This window comes from Ursus maritimus, unplaced genomic scaffold, assembly GCF_017311325.1.
Source record: "Ursus maritimus isolate PB19 unplaced genomic scaffold, ASM1731132v1 scaffold_28, whole genome shotgun sequence".
NCBI classification, from domain to species: domain Eukaryota; kingdom Metazoa; phylum Chordata; class Mammalia; order Carnivora; family Ursidae; genus Ursus; species Ursus maritimus.
In genome coordinates this window covers 6544995-6566926 of record NW_024425341.1, presented here as the reverse complement: position 1 = coordinate 6566926, position 21932 = coordinate 6544995, and the positions used below count along the sequence as shown (strand labels likewise).

Below are 21932 nucleotides of genomic sequence, written 5' to 3'. Positions count from 1 at the left end.
ACCTTGTCACATCATTACCATCTCTTTTTTGTGGTGAGAACATTTAAGACCTACTTTCTTAGCAAACTTCAAATATACAATACAGTATTTTAACTAATTGTATTAACAATAGCTAACTAACAGCATTTTAATATGCTATAAATTAGATTCTTAGAACTTATTCATCTTGTAACCAGAAGTTTATCCTCTTTGACCAATATCTCCCCAATTCCCCAACTCTGCCGGCCCCTGGTAACCACCATTCTAGTCTCTGATTTTATGAATTTAGCTTGCTTTAGATTCCACATATACATGGTATCATACATTATTTGTCTTCTCTGTCATTTTTTTCACTTAGCATAATGCCCTCAATGTCCATCCATGTTGTCCCAAATGGCAGGACTTCCTTCTTTCTCATGGCCAAATCATATCCCATTGTACATATATATACACCACATCTTTGTCCATTCATCCATTGATGGTCACTTAAGTTGTTTCCACATCTTGGCTACTGGGAATAACGCTGCAATAAACGGGAGAGTGCAGATACTTCTTGGAGATCCTGTTCTGATTTCCATTGGATACATACCTAAAAGTAGCATTGCTGGATCACATCGTAGTTCTATTTTTAATTTTTGAGGAACCTCCGTAGTGTTTTCCACACTTGTGCACCAATTTACATTCCCACCAACAGCGCACAAGGCTTCCCTTTTCTCTACATCCTTACCAATGCTTGTTATCGCTTGTCTTTTTGATGATGGCGATTCTAACAAGAGTGTGGTGGTATCTCTCACTGCGGTTTTGATTTGCATTTCCCTGATGACTAGTGATGTTGAGCATCTTTTCATGTACCCGTTGGCCATTTGTTTGTCTTCTTTGGAAAAATATCTATTCAGTTCCTCTGCCGATTTTTTAATTGGATAGTTTGGGGTTGTTCATTGTTGTTGGTTTGGTTTGGTTTGGTTTGGTTTGGTTTGGTTTGGTTTGGTTTGTTTGGGGGTGGTGCAATAGAGCTGTCTGAATTCTTTATACATTTTGGATATTAACCTCTTATCAGAAATATGATTTGCAAATATTTTCTCCCATTCAGTGGGGTGCCCTTTCATTCCACTGGTGGTTTCCCTTTGCTGTGCAGAACCTTTTTAGTTGCTTCTTTTAGTTTTTATTACCTTTGCTTTTGGTGTCGAATTAAAAAAAAAAATCCAGGTAATGGAGCTTACTCCCTATGTTTTCTTCTAGGAGTTTTAAGGTTTCAGGTCTTAACATTCAAGTCTTTAATCCATTTTGTTGATTTTTGCGTATGGTGTTCGTTTAGAATTTTCTTTCTTTGCCTAGTAAGAAGTCACCTAGACTGGCGCTTCAAGGTCCATGACAGGGTCGGGGGAAGAAGTTCTCTTCTTCAGTTTTGTCTGCTCCACTTCATCTCTTGATTTCTTTGCTGTGTTATTCTGTCAACCGGGAAAGCCTGCGATGGCCGTCTTAAATATGAAACATCACCAGTTAGAGTGAGCTATGCCTTGGGGCAGCTCTGGAAACAGCCATTTGAGGAAAGACTGTTCTTTCCTTCCCTTAAAAAGCAGGCCTTGTTTTCCTCCGCTGGAAACTCGACCTTCTTCCTGACTCCTCCCCTGCCCTTCACCTCCTACCCAGCTCCTCCTTCCAGCCCAAAATACAGCTGTCTCATCTCTTCTCCCTACCCCGCCTTTCTTTCTGGTCTGCAGAGTGGGGAGAGCCAGAGTTTGATCTCAGAGCAGAAAGAATCCACAACACCACCCACAGAGCCTAGAAGAAATGCGCTGGAACAAAGTGTTTCTTAGCCACTCGCTCAGGAGGGTGATCAGAACCTGACACCCGCTCCAGTTCGTGCGTTCACATCCTTCTGTTGCAGAAGACCAAGTTCTGACCAGCATGTATTGTGAGGCCCGATCCAGGGCATCGCTTAGCAAAGCCCTGAGCTTCTGCGCCCTCCCTACTACCTTTCACTTGGCTAAGTGACATTTGGGGGCTGCTGAGGAAACAGCTCACTCTCTGACTCTGAGACTCAGAACCCAGTGTCTGAGAAGTGCCATCCAGAACCCCTCCTGTCTTCTAGAGGCGTCCATTGGTTCTTAACAATTTGGGTGAGTTTTTATGGCACCTGTCTCAACCCTTTCGGGCCTCTTCTTCCAGTGACTTCTATCCTGGTGTGTCGTCTCGGGCTCTCTGTCCCCACTGCTGCGCACCGTGGCTCCTTCGGTCATTCGGCGGCTCGAACTCTTCGCGCGTCCGTCCCGCCACAGACCTCTTCTCCGGCCGGGCCCGGGTGCCGGGGCGCCCAGCCTAGCCTGCGCTCGCGGGGCCGCGGGGAGATGCCTGAGCGCGCCGCGGGGCCGCGCCGCCGCTTTCATCCCGATCCAGGTGGCGGCGATCCAGTACAGGATTTACGGGGCCCTGACCCTGAGCCGTCAAGAGGGAACAGCCAGATTAATGGGGTGGGCGGGCTGGGGTAATAATCGTTTGTTTGATGTGACAAGCCTGATAGGCGTTGATTTACTTACAGACTGATGGGCTTTTAATTGAGCACCTCCATCCCAGTCACTTCAAAGGCAGGGGAAGTTGACAAGGGGCCCCTTTCACCGAGGGCTCCCGGTGACTGACAGCCCCCCTCCGCCGACGCTCCGCTCGGCCCACGATCGGGCCCGGCCGCCCGGGCCCGGCCCCCTGGCAAAGTAGCACATTTTCGGTGTAACTCAGAAATGGCCTTTTGTCTGCTGCCAAGGGGGCAGGCCCGGCTCGGCGGGCCGTGCGGCTCGCGGGAGGGCGAGGGCCGGGAGCGAAGGGTGGCCACCCCGCTCTCCCCGCCCCTCGCCGGGCGGGCCGGCTCCCACCTCCTCCTGCCGCGCCTCACTTCCTCTGTCTCCCCGAACGCGCGCTCGGCTCGGCCCTCCCCGCCTCCTCCTCCCCCTCCCTTCTCTCCTCCCACTTCCTCCTTCCTTCTCCCTCTCGGGGAAAGGCCAGAAAAGGTGGAGTCGGCGCCTGCGGTCCGTGGAGGGGCCTGTGAACACCGGTGCCCTCCCGTCCCCGGACAGCCACCGTGCCCCTGTCGGGCCTTCAGAGCGGGGCACCCTTGGCCTGGGAGGCCAGGCCTCCAGGGAACGGGCAGGGGCCACAGACCTCCGTGACTAAGGGCCAGCGGGGCTTCCAGCCCGTTCTCCTTTGGTCCAGAAGAGGCTTTCATAATATAGGCTTTATTCTGCTCGAAATATTAGGAAATGTCCTTTCTCAGGGAAGTTCTGTCAGAATGGATTTGTTTTGGTTTTGTTTGCTTTGTGTTGTTAAGTTCTGACTTCCTGGCTGCTGAACTTGACTTGGGCGGGGAAGGAGACATGTCCAAAGCTCTCCCCGTGCTGTCAGCTCACCTGCTGCTGCTGGGCTGGGGTCCAGTGAAGGCTAGGACCCACCCCCACCCAGGGGGCAGAGTCCCTGAACTGTAAGGGTAGGGCTTCCAAGCTTCCTCACTTGGGGGGGGGGGGTCAGTGAGACCCCTTGCAGCAGCAGCTTCAAGTTCTAAGTCAAGCCTCTTTTTCCCTTTTTCCCCTGTAGTGACATGTCCCAGCTCATAGAGCAAGGAAGGAAACGAGAGAGCAAGCCCCTGGCCAGAAAGACAACAATAATAACACATTTGCCTACATCGTTTAGTTCGGAACACACTTTCACATATATTATCTTAATTGGCCCTATAACTGTGTGAGGTAATAAGTGTGTAGTCCTTATGCCCATTTAGACGGATGATAAAATTGAGACTCAAAGGATAATGTGCTTCCAAGAGGCAAAATCACGGCTCACATTCTCATATCCTCCCTCGAAGTCAGCTCCTTCCTTCACCGCACCTCACTGCATCCCAGAGACAACTGTCCCATTCCTTTTGAAGCTGCTTTTTCTTACTCCAAACAGGTGATTAATTCTTGTTTCCCTCCCTTGGTTTCTCTTTTCAGGGCTCCCCCCCACCGGACCTCCACCTACCTGGTCTGGGTGTCCAAGGACAGAGCCTCCAGCCTAGCTTTGGGAGGCCAAACGTCTCCCTTGGTCTCTGTCCCAAAAGCCACTTCCAAGCCTTCCTGAGAGTGTGATGCCCCCCTAAGATCTGCTGCCCCCAGCTTTCCTCCAGTGTCCATACGTGACATGGCCATAGGCGAGGCCCCGTGCATTTTGTTCTCCACTATTCAAACCCATTCACTGAAGTTGTCCATTGCCTATCATCTCGAAGCCAAGAAAACACGAGTTTCTCCTGACCTGCTGGAGGGGTAGTTGCTACTGCAGAGCTGAGCCCTAGGACAGAGGCTTCAGAGGAACTAATCATCTCTCCCTTCTCTGCTTCTATGCCTGGGACAGATTTCCACTGATGCACGCTGAATACCTCAAGATGTGGTCTGTTTACATGTCAGAGTCCTCACGGGAGTCCAGTCCTCTAGGGCAAGTACGCATCTGTTCATCTTATATCCCTGGTGCCCACCGCTGAAATTTCATTGAAACGCATGTTGCCGAAACAGTTGTCGAAAAGCAGTATAGTGTTGGGGTGAAGTCAGAAAGCCTGGGATCACGTTCCCAGCCACACAGCCTTCAGAGAAGTCATTTAAATGTTCTGTGCCTCCGTTTCCTCATCTGTAAAATGGGACAAAAAGAGCATCTGCCTCGTAAAGTTATTGTGAGGGCTGAATGGGTTAATAACATATCTAGTCCACGGTGCACCGGGATTTTAGATGCAACAAGGAAAGAAGAGACAATCTGTGACACCATGCTTTATATCAACGACAGAGATGTTTAAAAATGTTTTGAGCGTCTACATAAGACCCTTAGAGGGGTGCCTGGGGGGCTCAGTCGGTTAAGCGGCTGCCTTCTGCTCTGGTCAGGATCTCAGGGTCCTGGGATCAAGAGCCCCACACCGGCCCCCCGGGGCTCCCTGTTTAGCGGGGAGTCTGCTTCTCCCTCTGCCTCTCCTCCTTGCTCATGCTCTCTCTCTCTCTTTCTCTCAAATAAGGAAAATTAAGTTAAAATAAAAACACTTACAAGAGTAGCTAAGTGAAAGCCACTGCCATTGTTGAAATGCGTTCTCACAAAAGCCCCATGAGGAGTGAGTTAATCCTCACTTTACAGATGGGGAAACAGAGATTTCTTCGGAGAGCTGAAGGAGCTTGACCAAGCTCACGGGCCGGGGAAATGCTCCGCAGGCATTTAAAACCTGCCTTTGAGGTGCAATAATCTACAGTTATTACAATAGCTGGCAGTCGCCCACCACGCTCCGCTACCAGGAGTTAGGAGCTGGGTTTTGTTCTCAATTGCATTAGCTTTCCTTAATCTAAATTTCTTCCCCCTCTGGTATAATAACTCTGCTTCTTCCTCCCCCTCCTCCTTTGTACTTGGCTCTGATCTTGTTACTTTTCTGCTAATGGCTTCAGGTTCTACTGTATCTGCGATCTGAATTGAAAGCGACCTCAGATCTTTTATGGAGGTAGGAGGGGCATCAATAAAGGTCAAAATTAGCTTTTAAAGATGACACAGAGCAAGAAAAAGTGAGAGCGAATATGGCCACGATCACACGTGGGGATGTGTACGCGGACCCCCCGAGGGACTGCCCACGGCACTGCCCCCATGCTGCCCCAGAGCCGTTCTGATGCTCGGGGTCCTGACACAGTGCCCAGCTCAGCAGGCCGCCTCGAGCTGGCGATCTGTCACACCAGACTCTGTTTTCTCCCATAACCCACTGAGACGTTACAGAGTGGAAAGGTAGAGGAGCTTGGGAAGTTACAGGGACTGGAGGCAGGGAACTTTTCTAGGACCTTCTCTGGCTTTCCTTGGCACAACCCCCCCCCCAAAAAAAGAAGCATGTACTTGAAAGAGTGGAAGTTTCTAGCTCACTATTGCAGTGAGTCTAAGGCAAGGGAGAGCACCCCATTAGCTGCAAACACAGCAACGTAAAAGGTGTGTCGCTGTTTTCAACATCAGAAAGGGAACCCCTAAGATGTATTTTGTTCGGGGTTTTGTGGTCTCCCCACAACCCTCGTGGCAGCCCAGGGTTCACAGGTGTCATGGTCACAGAAAGATGCCACTTGCCACTTCAGCCTACCATTTCCCCGCAGGAGGAACCCCAGTATTCGCCCTCTTCTGCCCAGCTCATAATACTCACATGAAAAGATAATAGAAGATAAGGGATAGAACAGGGCCTGGTATTGTACTGGGGTTTTGCTTCCCAAGCCGGGAGGCCACGGGCCGGCTAGAGAGTCATATTTGTGAATTTGCTCGGGTTTTTCAGGATGGGATCAGGGTGGAGAGGCCTTTTCCGAAACTTCTCTCAACTCTCCCACATGCCCTGAGAGCTGTTTGAGCAGAGCTGAGCCGAAAGCTGGGTGAGCAAGGCAGTTTGAGAAGGACGACTGCACAGGGAGCTTTGCCACGGGAAGCAGGGGGAACACGCCATCCCTCAGTACCCCTGAATGGAGCCTACTGTTCTTCCTCCAAGCCTGAATAAAATGTATTCTATGCTCGGATCCACCAGACAAAGAAGGAATATATCAACAAAGGCGGGGAAAGTCGAAAATGGTTGTTCAGCGGTCCATTCACATACATGTCGTTCATCTCCAGGGCTTCCAAGAAAGCAGCTGCGCCCCAAATCCCTTCCGACGCTGTCTGTACCTAAGCCTCCTGTGAGATAATCCTCTTAATGGAATATTTAAGAAATCGGATATAAATCACCAACCTTTTATCTCACCTGAAGATCCATACTCCATAGGGTGGATGGTGTGTACGTCTATCTACGTATGGATGGTTGCAGGTGCCTTTGTGAGCGGATGTCGCCATGTTTTTAGGCTCGTTACGCTTTTCGATAGCTAAATGTATTTTTTTTCTGAAGGTAGGGGTGTAAAATTATAAATCTTCGAGATCAGAGCCCAGAAAACAGCTGCACCTAGAGACAATTAAAACACACCTCCGTAGGAAAAACCTTTTTTGTCATTTGCAACCAACAAAAATGCCTATTATGATGACGCGCTCATAAATAACTTGAGTTTGGCATATGCTTTTGTACCAAACAGAAGATGAATAAATTAAATTTGATTTACAACCTTTTTTCATTTTTATTAGCACCGCTCTGAAGAGTTTACGTAAGGGATGTGCTGGAGCAGTTATGCCAAATGTTTTAAGGCGTTAATATTGATATTATATAAATTAAGGTGTTTTAATTTGCATTCTTTAATTAACTAAATACTGGCAGAAAAATAAAACACAAGGGCAGCCCTGACTTATTGCCTCTATTAAACTGCTGACGTCTCTGAAAAGATGCTTTAAGTAATCCAATTCATGCGGAGTGGGGGAGGAAGGGGTATTAATACTCTCTGATTTGGCAAAACACATTGGGGTTTAAGAAACCAATCTCCTGCTTTGCTGGCACCGTGGTTGAGGTGGTGGGTGCGTTCTAAGAAGGTCTGCATCCGTGTCCCCAAGGAAGAAGCGGTCAGTGTTTTTTAACTATGCGTCCTGCCCAGGTCTGAGCTGAAGGGTCAGGGGGAGCCCAGCCCTGCCACTGGGAATAAGCAGGCTCCTGGGTGCAGACCCTGCAGACCTGGGCTGTATCACTGCAGTCTGAAAAGAGACAGGCTGGCTGAATTAATCCAGTGGATCTCATGTCAACATGATCACGTCCAAAAATCAAGGGAAGAAAGAGTCAAGGATCCTTCAGCAGTTAGCTGCTTCCCATGACACGTAGGCCCCAAACAAAAACAAAAACAAACAAACAAAAAGCTTTCTAAAAAGATGAGCCAGGAGTATTTCAATTCCTTTCTATGCCCTGGGCCCTGTCACCAGCTCCAGAGACTTTCACTCTTAGAGTGAGGACAGTAGCTTCTTTCTTGTCCAAGTTAGAATGAACTTTTCCCTACTTCCCCTTCTCTGCTCTTCATTTTTGCTCTGTTTCTCCTCTCCTGTAGGGTCAGAGTCAACCCTGGTAAGGTCTCAGCTTCTGTGATTCTCCCTCCAGACTTGTAGGGAGGAACAGCCATAAGAAGGAGATCACAGTTTCCTGAGTTGGCTGTATGTGGGAAAGAGATTTCTCGTAAAACACAGGCAAGAAAGAACATTTTATTTCTCTTCCCTAAACCCACAGGGAAAAAGCCATCTGTACAACAGCCCATACTGTTCTCTCGCCATTCTGAGGGTGTCCAACTTGCGTTCTCTGCCTGGACTGCGGGGCATCGTGTCCAGGGCGGGGATCTTGGGGCCTCACAGACACCTGTTGAGTTGACTAGAGACGTCACACAGGGAGAGGTGGGGCTGGGGAGCAGAGCTCAGCTCTGTCCTGGCCCCCACACTGCCTGCACACTTGCATTTAGCACTGTGTCTTTTGAAAACCCAAAGAGAAGCAGGTCAAGAGCAAGCCCCAGCAAGCCCAATTGTCCAGGCCTCCGAGTCCTGTCATTATGCCATGTCCCTACCCCAGTTTGCTTCCTCGAGGCTTTTCCTAACTTGCTCCAGAGATAAAGGATGAATTGCAACTTTTAATAAGGAAAATCCTATTCTCCTTTGCCAGCATCCTATCCCCCCCCACCCCCTCCAAAAAAAAAAAAAATCGCACTTTCTTGTCGTTTTCCATCTTGCAACTCTGTCAGTTGTTTTAAAACAACTGTTTTAAAACATGTCTCCTGTCACAAATAAGATTGTCATCATGCATTTTGACTGCAGTGGTGAAAAATTCACCCAGCTTGGAGAGAGGGGAGGGACCTCAGAGAGCCCCTTGAGGCCTGCCGCAGGACAGGAATAAACGAGAGGAAAAGCAGACTGTGTCTACTCATGGTTTTGAAATGTAGTTCTTCTGGCTGTGGCTGTTTGGGTTGTTTGGGGTTTTTTTTGTTCAGTCATTTGCTCATTGATTTCTTTATTTAAGGAAATTAATGAGAAAAACGAAGACAGCCTGGCAGAAAGTGGTTGTGTTGAACTTATCAATGACAGGCCCTGGAGACAGGCGAGAGCTGCCTCGGGATGCCTGAGGAAAGTTCTTCAAGATGTTCGAATTTTACTTTAGACCTCCTGGAATGTAAATGTATCCCAATTCCAAGAGCTTATCAACACTCTGCCTGGTCCGATGGTTCTTCCCGTTGCTCCAGGGTCAAGGTTACTAAGGAAAAGTGAGCTTTGACTCTGAGGCCCAGGCCTAGGACGGGATGTGAGGGGACCAGAGTAGCGCTCCTGCCGTGAGTCTTGGCCACGAAAAGCTGCAACTCTTGTTGGGAAATCATACATGCATGCCCTTGCGTACGTCTGAATTTTGCAGGTAATACCTCTTCAAAAAGAAAAAAGAAAATGAAAATTACCAACAGTAATTGCTGATCTCAGGATTTGATGCAGCAATCCTGCACAGGCCTCCTTCCGAAAATTCGTGGTTGGGTCTGGAGATGAACCTTGACTGACGCTACCAAAACCATCTTATGCATTGTCTTTGACACAAACCTTTGCCTTTCAGGGAGCATAAACAAGAAAGATCTAGATGATACAGAGTCTTATGGGGGCTCACTAATTGGAAAGTTGGCTGTGTTAAAATATGCATTTGCCAATATCTTGGATTCTTTTAGGCCAGACTTGAATATTCTTCTCCTCCTTTTTCTCTTACTAAATGAGGGAGAAGGTGGGAAGAGGAGATGTCAGGGTCATGAGAAGCATGCTTTTTTTTTTTTTTTTAAAGATTTCATTTATTTATTCAACAGAGATAGAGACAGCCAGGGAGAGAGGGAACACAAGCAGGGGGAGTGGGAGAGGAAGAAGCAGGCTCATAGCAGAGGAGCCTGATGTGGGGCTCGATCCCACAACGCCAGGATCACGCCCTGAGCCGAAGGCAGACGCTTAACCGCTGTGCCACCCAGGCGCCCCAAGAATGCTTTTTTTTTTTAAACTAAAGATGGAAATGGGCCTTTCAGGTTCTCCAAAAGAATGTGACCAGAAGGTCCTGGAGGTGTCCCCCATGTTTCCTTGCCTGAACTTCTAATTCACCCCAAGTCTCTCCTCCCAACCTTCTCAAAGGGAGTTTGTTTTGAGCAGATGTCGTTTTTGCCCCAACGATTCTACTCCTAGGAATATCACCCTATAGTTCTATAAGCACACGTGGAAAATGATCACCATTCTATATATACCCATATACATGTATCTGGCAAATCACAGCGGCAGCAAGACTAGAAAGCATCCGAATGTCCACCAGGAGGGGACCAGTCACATAAACTGTGACACATCTGTGTAACAACGCCAGGAAGCTAAAAAAATAAAAAGATATGAGGCAACCACCAAAATATATTGTTTTTTTTTAAAAAGCAAATGCAGAGCAATTTTTTTAATATGTCGCCATTTGTGAATTATAGAAGAAAAGAATATACATGTATTTGCTAATATATATACAAAAGATCTCTGGCAAGATGGGCCATCAACTCATAGCGTTGATGCACTGGGGAGACAAACAAGCTGGCAAGAGGGACGTATTTTCACTGTACGTTCTCATAGCTTTGGAATTTGGCGCCATGGGAATGCACTTCATCATAAATAAATAAATGCACTTTTCAATAAAATAAAAAGTAATTTAAATCACATTCAGAGGCAGTTCATTATGTAAATCCCCACTCCGAATGGACCAAGTTGGATACTTCTGGCCAGGGGCTCGGTGGGGACCCAGCCTCTTGGTTTCCTTCTCTGAGCAGAGGCTGGCAGAGGGCCACCGAAACAAACACTCCTTGAAATTGTTCTGACATCTTGGAATTCGGTTTCATCAAATACAACCAGTGATAATTGAGCCACTGCCTGAGCCGCTCTCCCCTTTCTCTCTAATTGTCTCCGTTGAAATGAGTCTGAAGCAGCACATCCCAGGCCGTGGCGGGCCCAGCCCAGAGAGGTGCATGCTTTTGGCAAGTTTAAAGGCTTACCCGCCAGAGGTGGGGATCAGAGAAACATCATTCTCACAGTCTGCCACGTATGAAGTGATATCTTCTGGAGGGCCTGGGGTGCCCATTGGTTCCAGCTGGTGGAAGCTTAGCACATAGGGGCAGCATGTGTGGGCAGACACGTTCCCTGCTTCCCTTTCGGGGGCCTTGGCTCTCCTCTGGCCTGAACATACCTAGGTTGGTTTATACTGGCACCGACAGGGTACTCAGTAAATGTTAGTGGATCTGAATTTAACTTTGAGTAAATGCACTCAAGAACAGTGGGTAACTAAACTACGGGGTACTAAGCAGGATTAAACTTCAGCCCTCCTGACTTTTTTTTTTTTAATCTGCAAAAGAAGCACACAGATCCTTCCCTTCAAAAGAAAGGGCTGCCCTGCCTTTCAGCAGCCGTGGAATGTGCCTGCTGGCTTGCTCTGGTCCTTACGCACCTTGGGATCACCTCAGGCCTGTGCCTACCAAGTGGTCAATAAACAGTCCTTGAATGAATTAATTCAATCCAGTTTAATTAATTAAATGCGTGTTCCCCTCACTTCCTTCTCTGTCTCCATTTCCTCTCCGCCATCTTGTCCTTCCTAGGGCTGGAAGGGAAATCCTGACTGAGAAGACCAGCGCTCCGGAAAACAATTCAAGTCATTTGTTTTCAGTTTCTCCCTGCTAGGGGCCTCCTTCTCCCTCTGTCCTGCATGCAGTAATTGGCTAGAAAACAACTACTTGGGTTTGAATCCTGGTTCTACCACGTTCTAGCTGTGTACCTTGGACAAGTTACTTCGCAGCTCTGGGCCTCAGTGCCTCGCCTATCACACAGGCATCATAGGGGCCCACCTAAATGAGTTAGCACATGCAAGGAGCTCAGAGCAGCGTCTGGCACGCAGTAAGTGCTCAGTAAATGTCATTATCACCCTGGGTGACACGCTCACTGTCTGCTAATCATAACGGAGGCATTGGCTGACTATTAAAATAGGATTCCTCCCAGCACTATCTGCGATTTGAGAGGAATCCCTAAGAAATTTGAAGGCCCAAAGGAACAAGGTAGTCAAGGGTGAATGCCCAGGGCTGAGGTTGATGTATGGGGCATACGGGGCGGGGCAGAGGAAGGGAGAAGAGCTTCAAAAGCACACCTACGCCCACTGCTCTCCCAGGCAGGCCCTGCCTATCTCCCTGGGGGCTGATAGGATATAAATGAAACCACTTCTTCAAAGCACCCTGCTCAAGGACCGGGATCAAACACCAGGGCTTGAAGATAAGCTCCAGCCTACATTTCCTTTTGTCCATTCCTTCCCACCACATCTCCAAAGGAAATTCTAGGGGGAGGAAAAGTAGTTAATTCCTCTTTCTTTTATCAAAAGGAGCTACCTCCCCACTACACCGCAAAGGACCCTGATAGGAGAACCAGGGGGCCTCTTCTCCGGGGCTCTGCCAGCGATTCACTGTGTGACTTTAGGCTCCCCCATAAAATTCTCAGTGTCTCGTTGTTCATCGCTCCAAAGGGATGAAAACACCTGCCCAAAATAACTCAGAAAATTGTTGGGGGGTGGGGAGGGGTGGAATGATGAACTCAAAAACACAGATTTGGGAAAAGACACTTTTCACATGTTTATATTGTTGACATTTTGAGAAACACCAAGTTATCCACCCCGAATCTTTGTGGGAATCCAGTGAGGGGAGATTTAAACAAACAGCACTCTACGGGTAAAATTCTCGTTCATTCGGCAACAAACATTCACTTATGACACTCAGCCGGCCTAGATTCACATTCAGCCCCACGTCTCCAGAGCTGGGACTCGGGGCCAGTGACTTAAACCCCACGTCCTCCTCCGCCGTGAAATGGGGTAAGAGAGGACCCACCTCTTCGAGCTTCTGTAAGGATTAGATGAGATTACTGTGGGCAAAGTGCTTGCGACAGTGCTTGGCTCTCGGTGCTGGCTACTGGGACGCTATTACCAGGCAGTAAGAATACGGAGGCAGCGGACAGTTCAGAAGCAGTCACAGTCCGATGGGAGAATGGGCAAGCAAACAAACGAGGGCAGATACCGAGTGATAAGTGTAATTACAGGACACAGTGCGGACCGTGAGAGCGCAGAGGGGGGAGCTCCTGGCGCAGGCTCCCCGTGAAGCTGGCTGTTCCTGCCCCTCAGACCCTCTCCTGCCCCAGGCTGTGTCTGAAGCTGGGGATAGGGCAGACGGAGGAAGTGTCTCGGAGGGCCCTGAGCGCAGTGTTCGAAATCAGGGCTCCTGGCCAAGGCAGTAATTGCCAGCCGCTGAAAGATATTAAGCGCCAGGGAGGAAAACCAAGTTATCTATGAGGCCGACTTTTCAGAGTTCTTACAGCTTGTAAAAAAAATAAATAAATAAATAAATAAATAAATAAATAAATAGTTACCCAGTGAGATATTATTTCATGTTGTTGCCATTAGGGTTTGAGCATTACGCAGAGCGAGGCGATCACTCAGGCAATTCTGCCTCTTCGAGGACTGAAAACTCCACATTAACCCCACACAAATCCACGCCCTCTAGCTCTCAGCCTGACTCAGGCATTTTCTCCTGGGTGGTGAATTTTATGTAAATTGAAGTAGTGAAAAAAAATCTATAAATATTCAGAATTTCCTAAAGGATTTTCTTGATGGCTTGGGGGCTGGGGGGCATTTTTTTAAAAAGACACATTTCGACTGGAGGCTGGGGGCGGTGGGGCGCTGCCCTCATTTCTGGTCGAATTCTGGGACAGCGTGGGTCTTGTGGGTGGGCGGTCCCCGGTGCTGAGAGTCTCTGCTCTCCAGAGCGCCCGTCCCACAGAGGCATATATCACAGCCACCATTTACCTGGGCCTCACCTTGTGCCAAGGGCTGGACATGTGTACACACGTTGTCTGCTTCTGGCCTCCTGACTCTGAGGAGGCCACTGTTATATTTCACACCTGGGGAAAAGGGAAGAGAGGTTGACATGCCCAGGCCCACCACGCGCATGGTTCAAAGGCCTGGCTCTGAGAAGACCTGACTCCAAGCGACCACTCCGCCACTCACCAGTCAAGTGACTTTGGGCAAGGGACTAACCTCTCCAGCCTCACTGTCTTCTTCAGCTGGACATGGGGAGAACAGTACCTAAGGCTTATGGAGGGCCTGACATGCGGAATGGCATGGGCCATCCTCCAGCAGCCTTCAGCCCGTCCTATCTTAATGGCGCTGCTCACTCCCAGGGCAATCTGAGCAGGTCCTGGAGAGAGGGAGGCCCCTTAACCATACATCTACCGCTCTCTGCAAAGCCAGGATGTGGGCCGTATGTCCTGTACAACGTCTTACGTGGGCTTTCCAGCCTCACCCCTATAGCGCCGTGCTCTGCCCGCAGCTGACCTGCAATAAATATGGCCCAACTGAATACTGAGCCTTATTCTCTCCCAGGTGGCAAGCCATTCCTTTGAACACTGCCCTTGCTGTAGGCCCCTGGGGCCCCGGTTAGGACCCTATAGGTTAGCGCTTCAGCTAAGTGAACGTCAAATACTGATTGTAATCATCGTCTAGTCGTGTTTTAATTAGGCCTCTGGCCTGGCTAAGGGTGGTATCCCATTTTCTCTCTCTCCTAGGGCAATTGGGTGGATTCAGCCAGAGGAGCCCTGCTGCTCTCACCAGCACCCCGCAAGGAAAGGTGTCCCCATTTCCTTGCTAGCGCTGTCCAGGAGAGGGGAAACAGGCCTGGTCTGGCCTCAGTGCTGTCAGGCATGCACTGTTCCTATCGGTGATCGCTGCTGTGAGCAAAGAACATGGGTGTGGCTTTGTGCCTATGTGTGTTTAAGGACAATGTATTATACTACCCGGGCACATAGCTCACCTTCCACCTGGGGCCTGCCCATTTGATTCTCACCCCCCTCCCTTTCCTTTCCATCATTCACTACCTTTTTCTTCTCTTTTCCTCTAAATATTCTGTCATCCTCTATTCTCCCCTCTCTCCTCTCTGCTGCCTCCTACCCCTCTTTTCCTTCCAAATTTCTCTTCTCTCTCCCCTCCCCTTTGCTCCCAACTGATTTCCCATTAATCATCCCTAACACACATCTGCTTGGGTCCTGGAAGGATTTTTTGGCTGGGTCTCACAGCTGGGCTGGTTACAATAATCAAGAAGGAGTCTTTCATCTCTCTCTGCCTCCTGGGTCTCCTCTCTTCCCCGCTCGTCCTTTCTCAAGGGTGCCCATAGAGGCCCACCCTCTTCCAGTCTGTAAGGCTTTCTTCTGTTTTCGGTGGGTAGCAATTTCCCCAAGGCCAGATAGCCTTGTAGGTTGCAGCAGCCCTGCAACACCACTTTTAAATGTGGTGCTGGCAGTGGCAGTGAAGTCAGAAAGCACAGAGGCTGGCATGTGGGGGGGGGGGCGAGGTATAGAGACCCGCACATAGATTGGATCACCCCCCTTCCTGTACCTCTGTTGCTGCAACATGGAAGACACCTCGCAGCCAGGGCATCCCTTAGCATTGGTTTCAACCTGACTTTACAGGATTAAAACTAGGGTAGGAAGAGCCTGTGTAATTTCTAAGAGGTCTATGCATACTGCCCAAAAAACAGCAGGGATGCAGGGAGTACGTTTAGTTTAGTGTATGATTGATATGGCCTGGGAGTGGTGCCTGCTGTCTCCTTTACTGAGCATGATAAAGGTACGGGATTGCTATTTGTTATTTCCGTGATGGTTATTCCTTTCCGTTTGAAGAACCCCTTTGAAATCACCTATCCCCATCTTGGGTTCTCATGTTGTTTCAAGGCGCAGATCAACGCGGCAGAGTCAGGGACGGGTAGTCCCGGAGCAATATGCCCCGAGTGACAGGCCTGACAATCAGTGTGATGGATTGGGTCTGGGAAAGTGGTACTCCAAGGGAGCCAGTGACACCAGCGCGCCTCCACTGGCCGCTGAGAGCACGGGAAAGTGGTCTCCCTAGAGGCCGGCGCACAAAGGATCAGCTTCACCTTCCGATGATCCGCCAACCGGGAACTCGAATGTCAGAACTTATGACTATGTAAAATCTTTGCCAAGCGCGATGTTGGCAATACACACTTAATCTAAAACGCGGGGGGAGGGAGGAGGAGGGTATTGTTATTTTTAACAAAAAGTTTTTATTCCAAAATTTCCCTGGGAAAAGCCAGTGCATTTTCCCCCACGAGAAGAAAAGATGGGAATGGGAAGGCGCAACTCTGGAGTCTGTATCGACGTGCAGCACGTAAAGAGATTCCCGCCCCCTCCTCTGGGATACTGACCCCTCCAGTGATCCTGGGCCCCCCCCAAAAAAAAAAATAGCAGCCAGGCGCGCTGCAGTGAGGGAATTGTGCGCCTCTAAACAGACACTGTAAGAAATCTGAAACACACCCAAGACCGAACCTATAAATCAGTGTGCGGGCAGTGAGCGCCAGGCGCGGTGGGCACAGCCTAGGACACTTCGCTTCGTCGCGACCATCTCACCCCGGAAGGGAGCCCTCAAACTTGCAGGCTTCGGACAGGACAGGCTCAAAGTAGTTGGAGCGGCGACGCCGCCTCCCGAGAGCCGTGGACGCCTCCAGGGCTCGGGCGCTTCCAAGTGAGCACACCAGGGAGAAGCCAATTAGGGAAAGAGAGCTGGACCGGAGCAGAGCCAGAGCTGAGCCGGAGCAGAGCCGGAGCAGAGCCGGAGCACGGCGGGAGCTAAGCTGGCGCTCTAGAGGCGTGGCCCGCCCCCAGGCGGCCTCCGGGAGAGGCTGGGACTAAGCTGCGGAGGAGCCAGCGCCTTGCGCCCCTACCCCCCCACCCCACCCCAATCCGCCCCACCCCAGACACCCTCGGCTGGCGGGTGACCGACCCGGCCAGCACCACCCCCAGCGGTGTAAGGGAGAGGGGAGAGAGACAGGAAAGCCAGCGGAGGATAGGGCGCGGAGGCCACGGTCCAGGAGAAGTCTCGTCCTCTATGGGACCCCGGAGCCAGGGCGGTCCGGCTGGGGGGAGGGGAGCAGTACAGCGGGTGGTGAAGGCCCAGGCGGCGGCGGCGCTCGGGCGAGGCCCCTTTAAGGTTCTCCCCTCCCACCGGCGGCGCCGGCCTCCGCCCGCCGCTCTCCCCGCCCCGGGGTCCCGGCGAGAGCTGCGATTGGGCGGGCGCGGCGATCCCTTTGAAGTGTGGCTGCCGATCGCGGCTATTTGACGTGCGGCTCGGAGTAGGCGAAGGTTTTTGTGTTGCTCGCCGGGGCTAGCGGCGGCGGCGGCGGCGGCGGCTGCGGCGGCGTCGGTGGAGGAGGGGTGGAGGCGCAGCGACTGCTGCACCGCGCTCGACGCTGCGGAGCGAGCCCACCCGCCCCGGGAGCTCGCCTCCCCGGTGCTCCCCCTCCCTCCCCGCCCCCCCCAGTGGCGCTGCCTCCTCCAAATGAGCGATTCGCCCGCTGGATCTAACCCAAGGACACCCGAAAGCAGCGGCAGCGGCAGCGGCGGCGGCGGGAAGAGGCCGGCGGTGCCGGCGGCGGTGTCCCTCTTGCCCCCGGCGGACCCCCTGCGCCAGGCGAACCGGCTCCCCATCAGGGTCCTGAAGATGCTGAGCGCTCACACCGGTCACCTCCTGCACCCGGAGTACCTGCAGCCGCTGTCCTCCACTCCCGTCAGCCCCATTGAGGTCAGTCTCCTGGTCGCTGCCCGCCCAGCGCCGGCCCCATTCCGCCCACCACTGCCGGGCCCACGGCCCTACTCCCTGCGCCCCAGGGCTCGATGCGACGCCCAGGTCCGGCCACGCCGGCGGACGGCCTGAGGAGGGACCGAGGGAACAGGGATCGGAGTCCACCGGGGTCTCCCCAGGCTTCTCCTTGGAATGTTTCCCTTTCCACACTCGCCTTTCGGAGCTACGTGTTTTCTCTTGGATTGGGTTTGCTCTTGGAGTCTCCACTGGGTCCTTTACTTTTCCTCTGGCACCCAGTTTACAGGCTAGAGATGATCTCTCCTGGGCCTTTACTGATTCCCCCCCCCCAACACACACACATGCACACATACACCGGTTTGGTCTCTTTGAAGCCGGATCGCCCCCGTCCCTCTCCGCCTCTGTCCCATCCGGTTAGAGCGCGCTACGCCCCGGCACTCCCGATCCCAGGTCTTTCTTCCTCCCACTTCCCTGGGTGCCCTCCCCGGGAAGGAGGGGCTACTAGGAGAGCGCCAACGGTAGCCCTAGCTTTAGAATGCTCTTCTCCCGGCTCCTACCTCGAGGCGCCACCGCCAGAAACCCGTCCCAAGCGAAGTTCCCTAAACTGAAGGAATAAGTTTTCTCCTGGGCACAGGGGAGGAGGAGATTAGAGGGTAGGGGGCCAGTCACAGCCCCTCCCCCAGCCCCTACTCCCGACCAGTCACCTGCTCCCGCGGAGGCCTCCCTCTGGTGGACCACTTCCACTGCCCCATTTCCCCGGGCCTGTGCCGCACTCTGGGACCCAGTGGAATTTGCGAGCGCAGTTCCACCCTGCCGCACCGCCCCGCCCGGCCCGTGCTCTCAGACCCTCTCCCCCAGGCCTTCCCGTCCCGTCGCGCCGCCGCCGGGGCTCTCCGCGCCCACCCAGCTCCCCAGACACCCCGCTTGCTCCGTCGGTTTGGTGGTCTCACCCCCTTCCCTTGCCGCTGTCTCCCACAGCTGGACGCCAAGAAGAGTCCATTGGCGCTGCTGGCCCAGACTTGCTCGCAGATCGGCAAGCCGGACCCGCCGCCCTCGTCCAAGCTCAACTCGGTAGCGGCGGCGGCCAACGGGCTGGGAGCGGAGAAGGACCCTGGCCGCTCCGCCACGGGCGCCGCCTCCGCGTCTGCGGCCCTCAAGCAGCTGGGGGACTCCCCTGCCGAGGACAAGTCCAGCTTCAAGCCCTACTCCAAGGGCTCCGGCGGCGGCGACTCCCGCAAAGACAGCGGTTCCTCCTCCGTGTCCTCCACCTCTTCCTCATCCTCCCTGTCCCCGGGAGACAAGGCGGGCTTCAGGGTCCCCAGCGCCGCCTGCACGCCCTTTCCCCCGCATGGAGCGCCGGTCTCTGCGTCGTCGTCGTCGTCCTCGCCTGGTGGCTCCCGGGGCGGCTCCCCGCACCACTCTGACTGCAAGAACGGCGGCGGGGGCGGCGGCGGCGGGGAGCTGGACAAGAAAGACCAGGAGCCCAAGCCCAGCCCGGAGGCTGCGGCTGTGAGCCGCGGCAGCGGTGGGGAGCCCAGCGCACACGGGGGTGGCGCGGAGGCCGGGGCCTCCGGACGCAAGTCCGAGCCGCCCTCGGCGCTGGTGGGGGCCGGCCACGTGGCGCCGGTGTCCCCCTACAAACCGGGCCACTCCGTGTTCCCGCTGCCACCCTCCAGCATCGGCTACCACGGCTCCATCGTGGGCGCCTACGCCGGCTACCCGTCTCAGTTTGTGCCTGGCCTGGATCCTAGCAAGTCTGGCCTCGTGGGAGGCCAGCTGTCGGGGGGCCTGGGCCTGCCACCCGGCAAGCCCCCCAGCTCCAGCCCGCTCACCGGAGCCTCCCCGCCCTCCTTCCTGCAGGGATTATGCCGCGACCCCTACTGCCTGGGAGGTTACCACAGCGCCTCGCACCTCGGCGGCTCCAGCTGCTCCACTTGCAGCGCGCACGACCCCGCGGGGCCCAGCCTGAAGGCCGGGGGCTACCCGCTGGTGTACTCCGGGCACCCGCTACAGCCCGCTGCGCTCTCGTCCAGCGCGGCACAGGCCGCGCTCCCCGGCCACCCGCTCTACACCTACGGCTTCATGCTGCAGAACGAACCGCTGCCGCACAGCTGCAACTGGGTGGCGGCCAGCGGGCCGTGTGACAAGCGCTTCGCCACCTCGGAGGAGCTGCTCAGCCACCTACGGACTCACACGGCCCTACCGGGCGCGGAGAAACTTCTGGCCGCCTACCCCGGGGCTTCGGGCCTGGGCAGCGCCGCCGCGGCCGCCGCGGCCGCAGCCTCCTGCCATCTGCACCTCCCCCCGCCCACCGCGCCGGGCAGCCCCGGGTCGCTGTCATTGCGGAGTCCACACACTTTGGGGCTAAGCCGGTACCACCCCTATGGCAAGAGCCACTTATCCACAGCTGGGGGCCTGGCCGTGCCCTCCCTCCCCACAGCCGGACCCTACTACTCACCGTATGCGCTGTACGGACAGAGACTAGCTTCAGCCTCCGCACTGGGATACCAGTAACTACAGCTCTTGCCCCCACCCAGCCCTCCTCTCCTTCCCCCTTCGCCTCCCTTCCCCCGCCGCCTCGCCGCTGCAACCTCCACTTCTGCTTGTCCCTGCCGGGATTCCCCTGCCCAGACCCTCCCCCCCGGACTGTGTATTTATTTACTATAATGTTAGCTTACAAGCTGGGAATATAAGTGCATTAACGGCCCACACGAGTCAATGGTATGCAAAAAGTCTGTGTTCCCCAAATAATAATATTAATCACACAAATAACTACATGTTCCCCGCCCCTCTTCCTTTCTTTTTTTTTTTTTCTTTTTCTTAGATGTAAGGGTTTGTTCTTTTGCCTTTTTTTTTTTTTTTTGATTGGTTTGGTTTTAGGGGAGGATGGGGAGTTGGGGTTCTGGGGTTCTTCTATTTGTTTTCCCTTCCTGGGGAGTTTCTTGCATGCTTCCTAACCGTTAAGACTACATTTCCCCCTTCTCTTTTCCTGTCTTTCCCCTTCATTTCTTCTTGTTTCCTTACATTTGAGGTTCTGTTTTATCCTTTGTACAAGTAACAGAGAGGAGATATTTTTTGTAACGCGTTTGGGGGGTGCAGGGATCCTCCTTGGTGGCAGGAGGTCTTGTGTTCTATTGACCCAGAACTCTGCTCTGTGATTCCTCCCCTGCAACCCTCTTCTTCTGGGGTCCTTGGTCTGCACCCTGACCCCCAAAATTAGAGCCTTGCTCCTCTGTCTTGCTCTGAGCACTGACAGCCCTGACCCCACCAGCAGGCTTCCCCCTGAGAGAGAGGCCCAAGTGGCCTCTGGCAGCGTTTCTACCTTCCAGACTTTTCATGGCCCCAAACACCTGGTAGTCACACTGCCTGCTGGTGGAAGACCCTTAGGGCTCATTTTATTCCATTAAAAGTCCTAGAAGGCCCTGTTGGTGTGAAACTTTGCTCTTTATATTTTGCAAAGTGCATTGATAGTCCTGTTTTATTCTCCATTTTTGGGGCAGTGGTGCCTCTCCTGGCAGTAGGGGCAGGGTCAGTGATTCTTGCTAGATCCCTCCAAAGCAGACCAGTGGCAATATCAGAGGGCAATACAACCTTGATAGCTCCATTGGGGGACAGTTGGAGAGTCGGGGAGTACACGGATCACAGTAGCCCCGTCACCCCCTCCCAGGCCTGACCCAACAGAACCCCCAAAGTTTGCCGTGGGCTTCCGTGGGCTCCCTCAGTGACTGAGATTGAAGTCTCTGACCCCTGGGTCTTCTTCCCACACCTTCCCTCCCTCCTGGTCTTATGCAGCAGTGCGGGGGCTGTGGGGCCTGTCTGGGATGAATAGAGCTCTCCCTTGGTAAGACTTATTTTGTTAATAAATGGAATACTTGGCTATATTCACACCGTGGTGTGTTTCTCTCTTGCCTCACCCACTGCCCCACTTCCAGACACCTGAGCAGATGTCCTTCTTTTATTCTTGTTTAAATACCTTATGGTTTCCTTCTGAGATTTCCGTCCAAGGTCGAGTTTAATGCCTTTCCTCAAGAAGGGGGGCGGGGAGGAAAAAAACACAAAACTTCTGCCAACGCATTACAAATAACATAAAACTGCCTTTATGGTTTTTTTTTTCCACTTGGTTATTTAGCTCCCAGGCTCCCTTCAAAGTCCTTGACATTTCCTGGGGACAGGGTGGAGGGAGTGTGTAAATGCGGTTTTTCCTCTGGGCCTAGAGTTGAGGTACAAGGGGCTGAGAAAAGAACCAGGACTCGGGGCTCAGACTCCTGGCAGCACGATCCCCAGAGCCCTGCAGGTATGCAGTCGACGTGCCTCTGGCGCCACCTAGTGGCAGAAAGACGAGTGACGGGCGCCGGCCCCGACGACGCCTTCTGCGCTTCCCACTAGA

General features: G+C 52.7%; 1 protein-coding gene and 2 long non-coding RNA genes across 3 annotated transcripts; 2 read left to right on the top strand and 1 right to left on the bottom strand.

Annotated features, from left to right (window-relative positions):
• The first annotated feature begins 1318 nt into the window (after nt 1-1318).
• On the top strand, nt 1319-7249 carry LOC103659115. Its single transcript, XR_567404.2, has 3 exons — nt 1319-2099; nt 4351-4435; nt 6269-7249. It is a non-coding gene; the product is annotated as an uncharacterized LOC103659115 (long non-coding RNA).
• A 5247-nt stretch (nt 7250-12496) lies between these two features.
• Nucleotides 12497-13539, bottom strand: LOC121105620. Its single transcript, XR_005838224.1, has 2 exons — nt 13309-13539; nt 12497-13186 (listed from the first exon to the last, which is right to left on the bottom strand). It is a non-coding gene; the product is annotated as an uncharacterized LOC121105620 (long non-coding RNA).
• Nucleotides 13540-15675: 2136 nt separating this feature from the next.
• On the top strand, nt 15676-21430 carry ZNF703 (zinc finger protein 703). The gene is made up of 2 exons (XM_040643268.1): nt 15676-17527; nt 18524-21430. The coding sequence occupies exons 1-2, from the start codon at nt 17285-17287 to the stop codon at nt 20057-20059; spliced, it is 1779 nt and encodes a 592-aa protein (XP_040499202.1). The 5' UTR covers nt 15676-17284; the 3' UTR covers nt 20060-21430.
• Nucleotides 21431-21932: the final 502 nt, after the last annotated feature.

Excerpts from the sequence above, each read along its gene's own strand:
- ZNF703 (XM_040643268.1), top strand. The coding sequence starts at position 17,285 with ATGAGCGATTCGCCCGCTGGATCTAACCCAAGGACACCCGAAAGCAGC. Across the intron at positions 17,528-18,523 it reads CTCCCGTCAGCCCCATTGAG|CTGGACGCCAAGAAGAGTCC; the intron begins GTCAGTCTCCTG and ends TGTCTCCCACAG.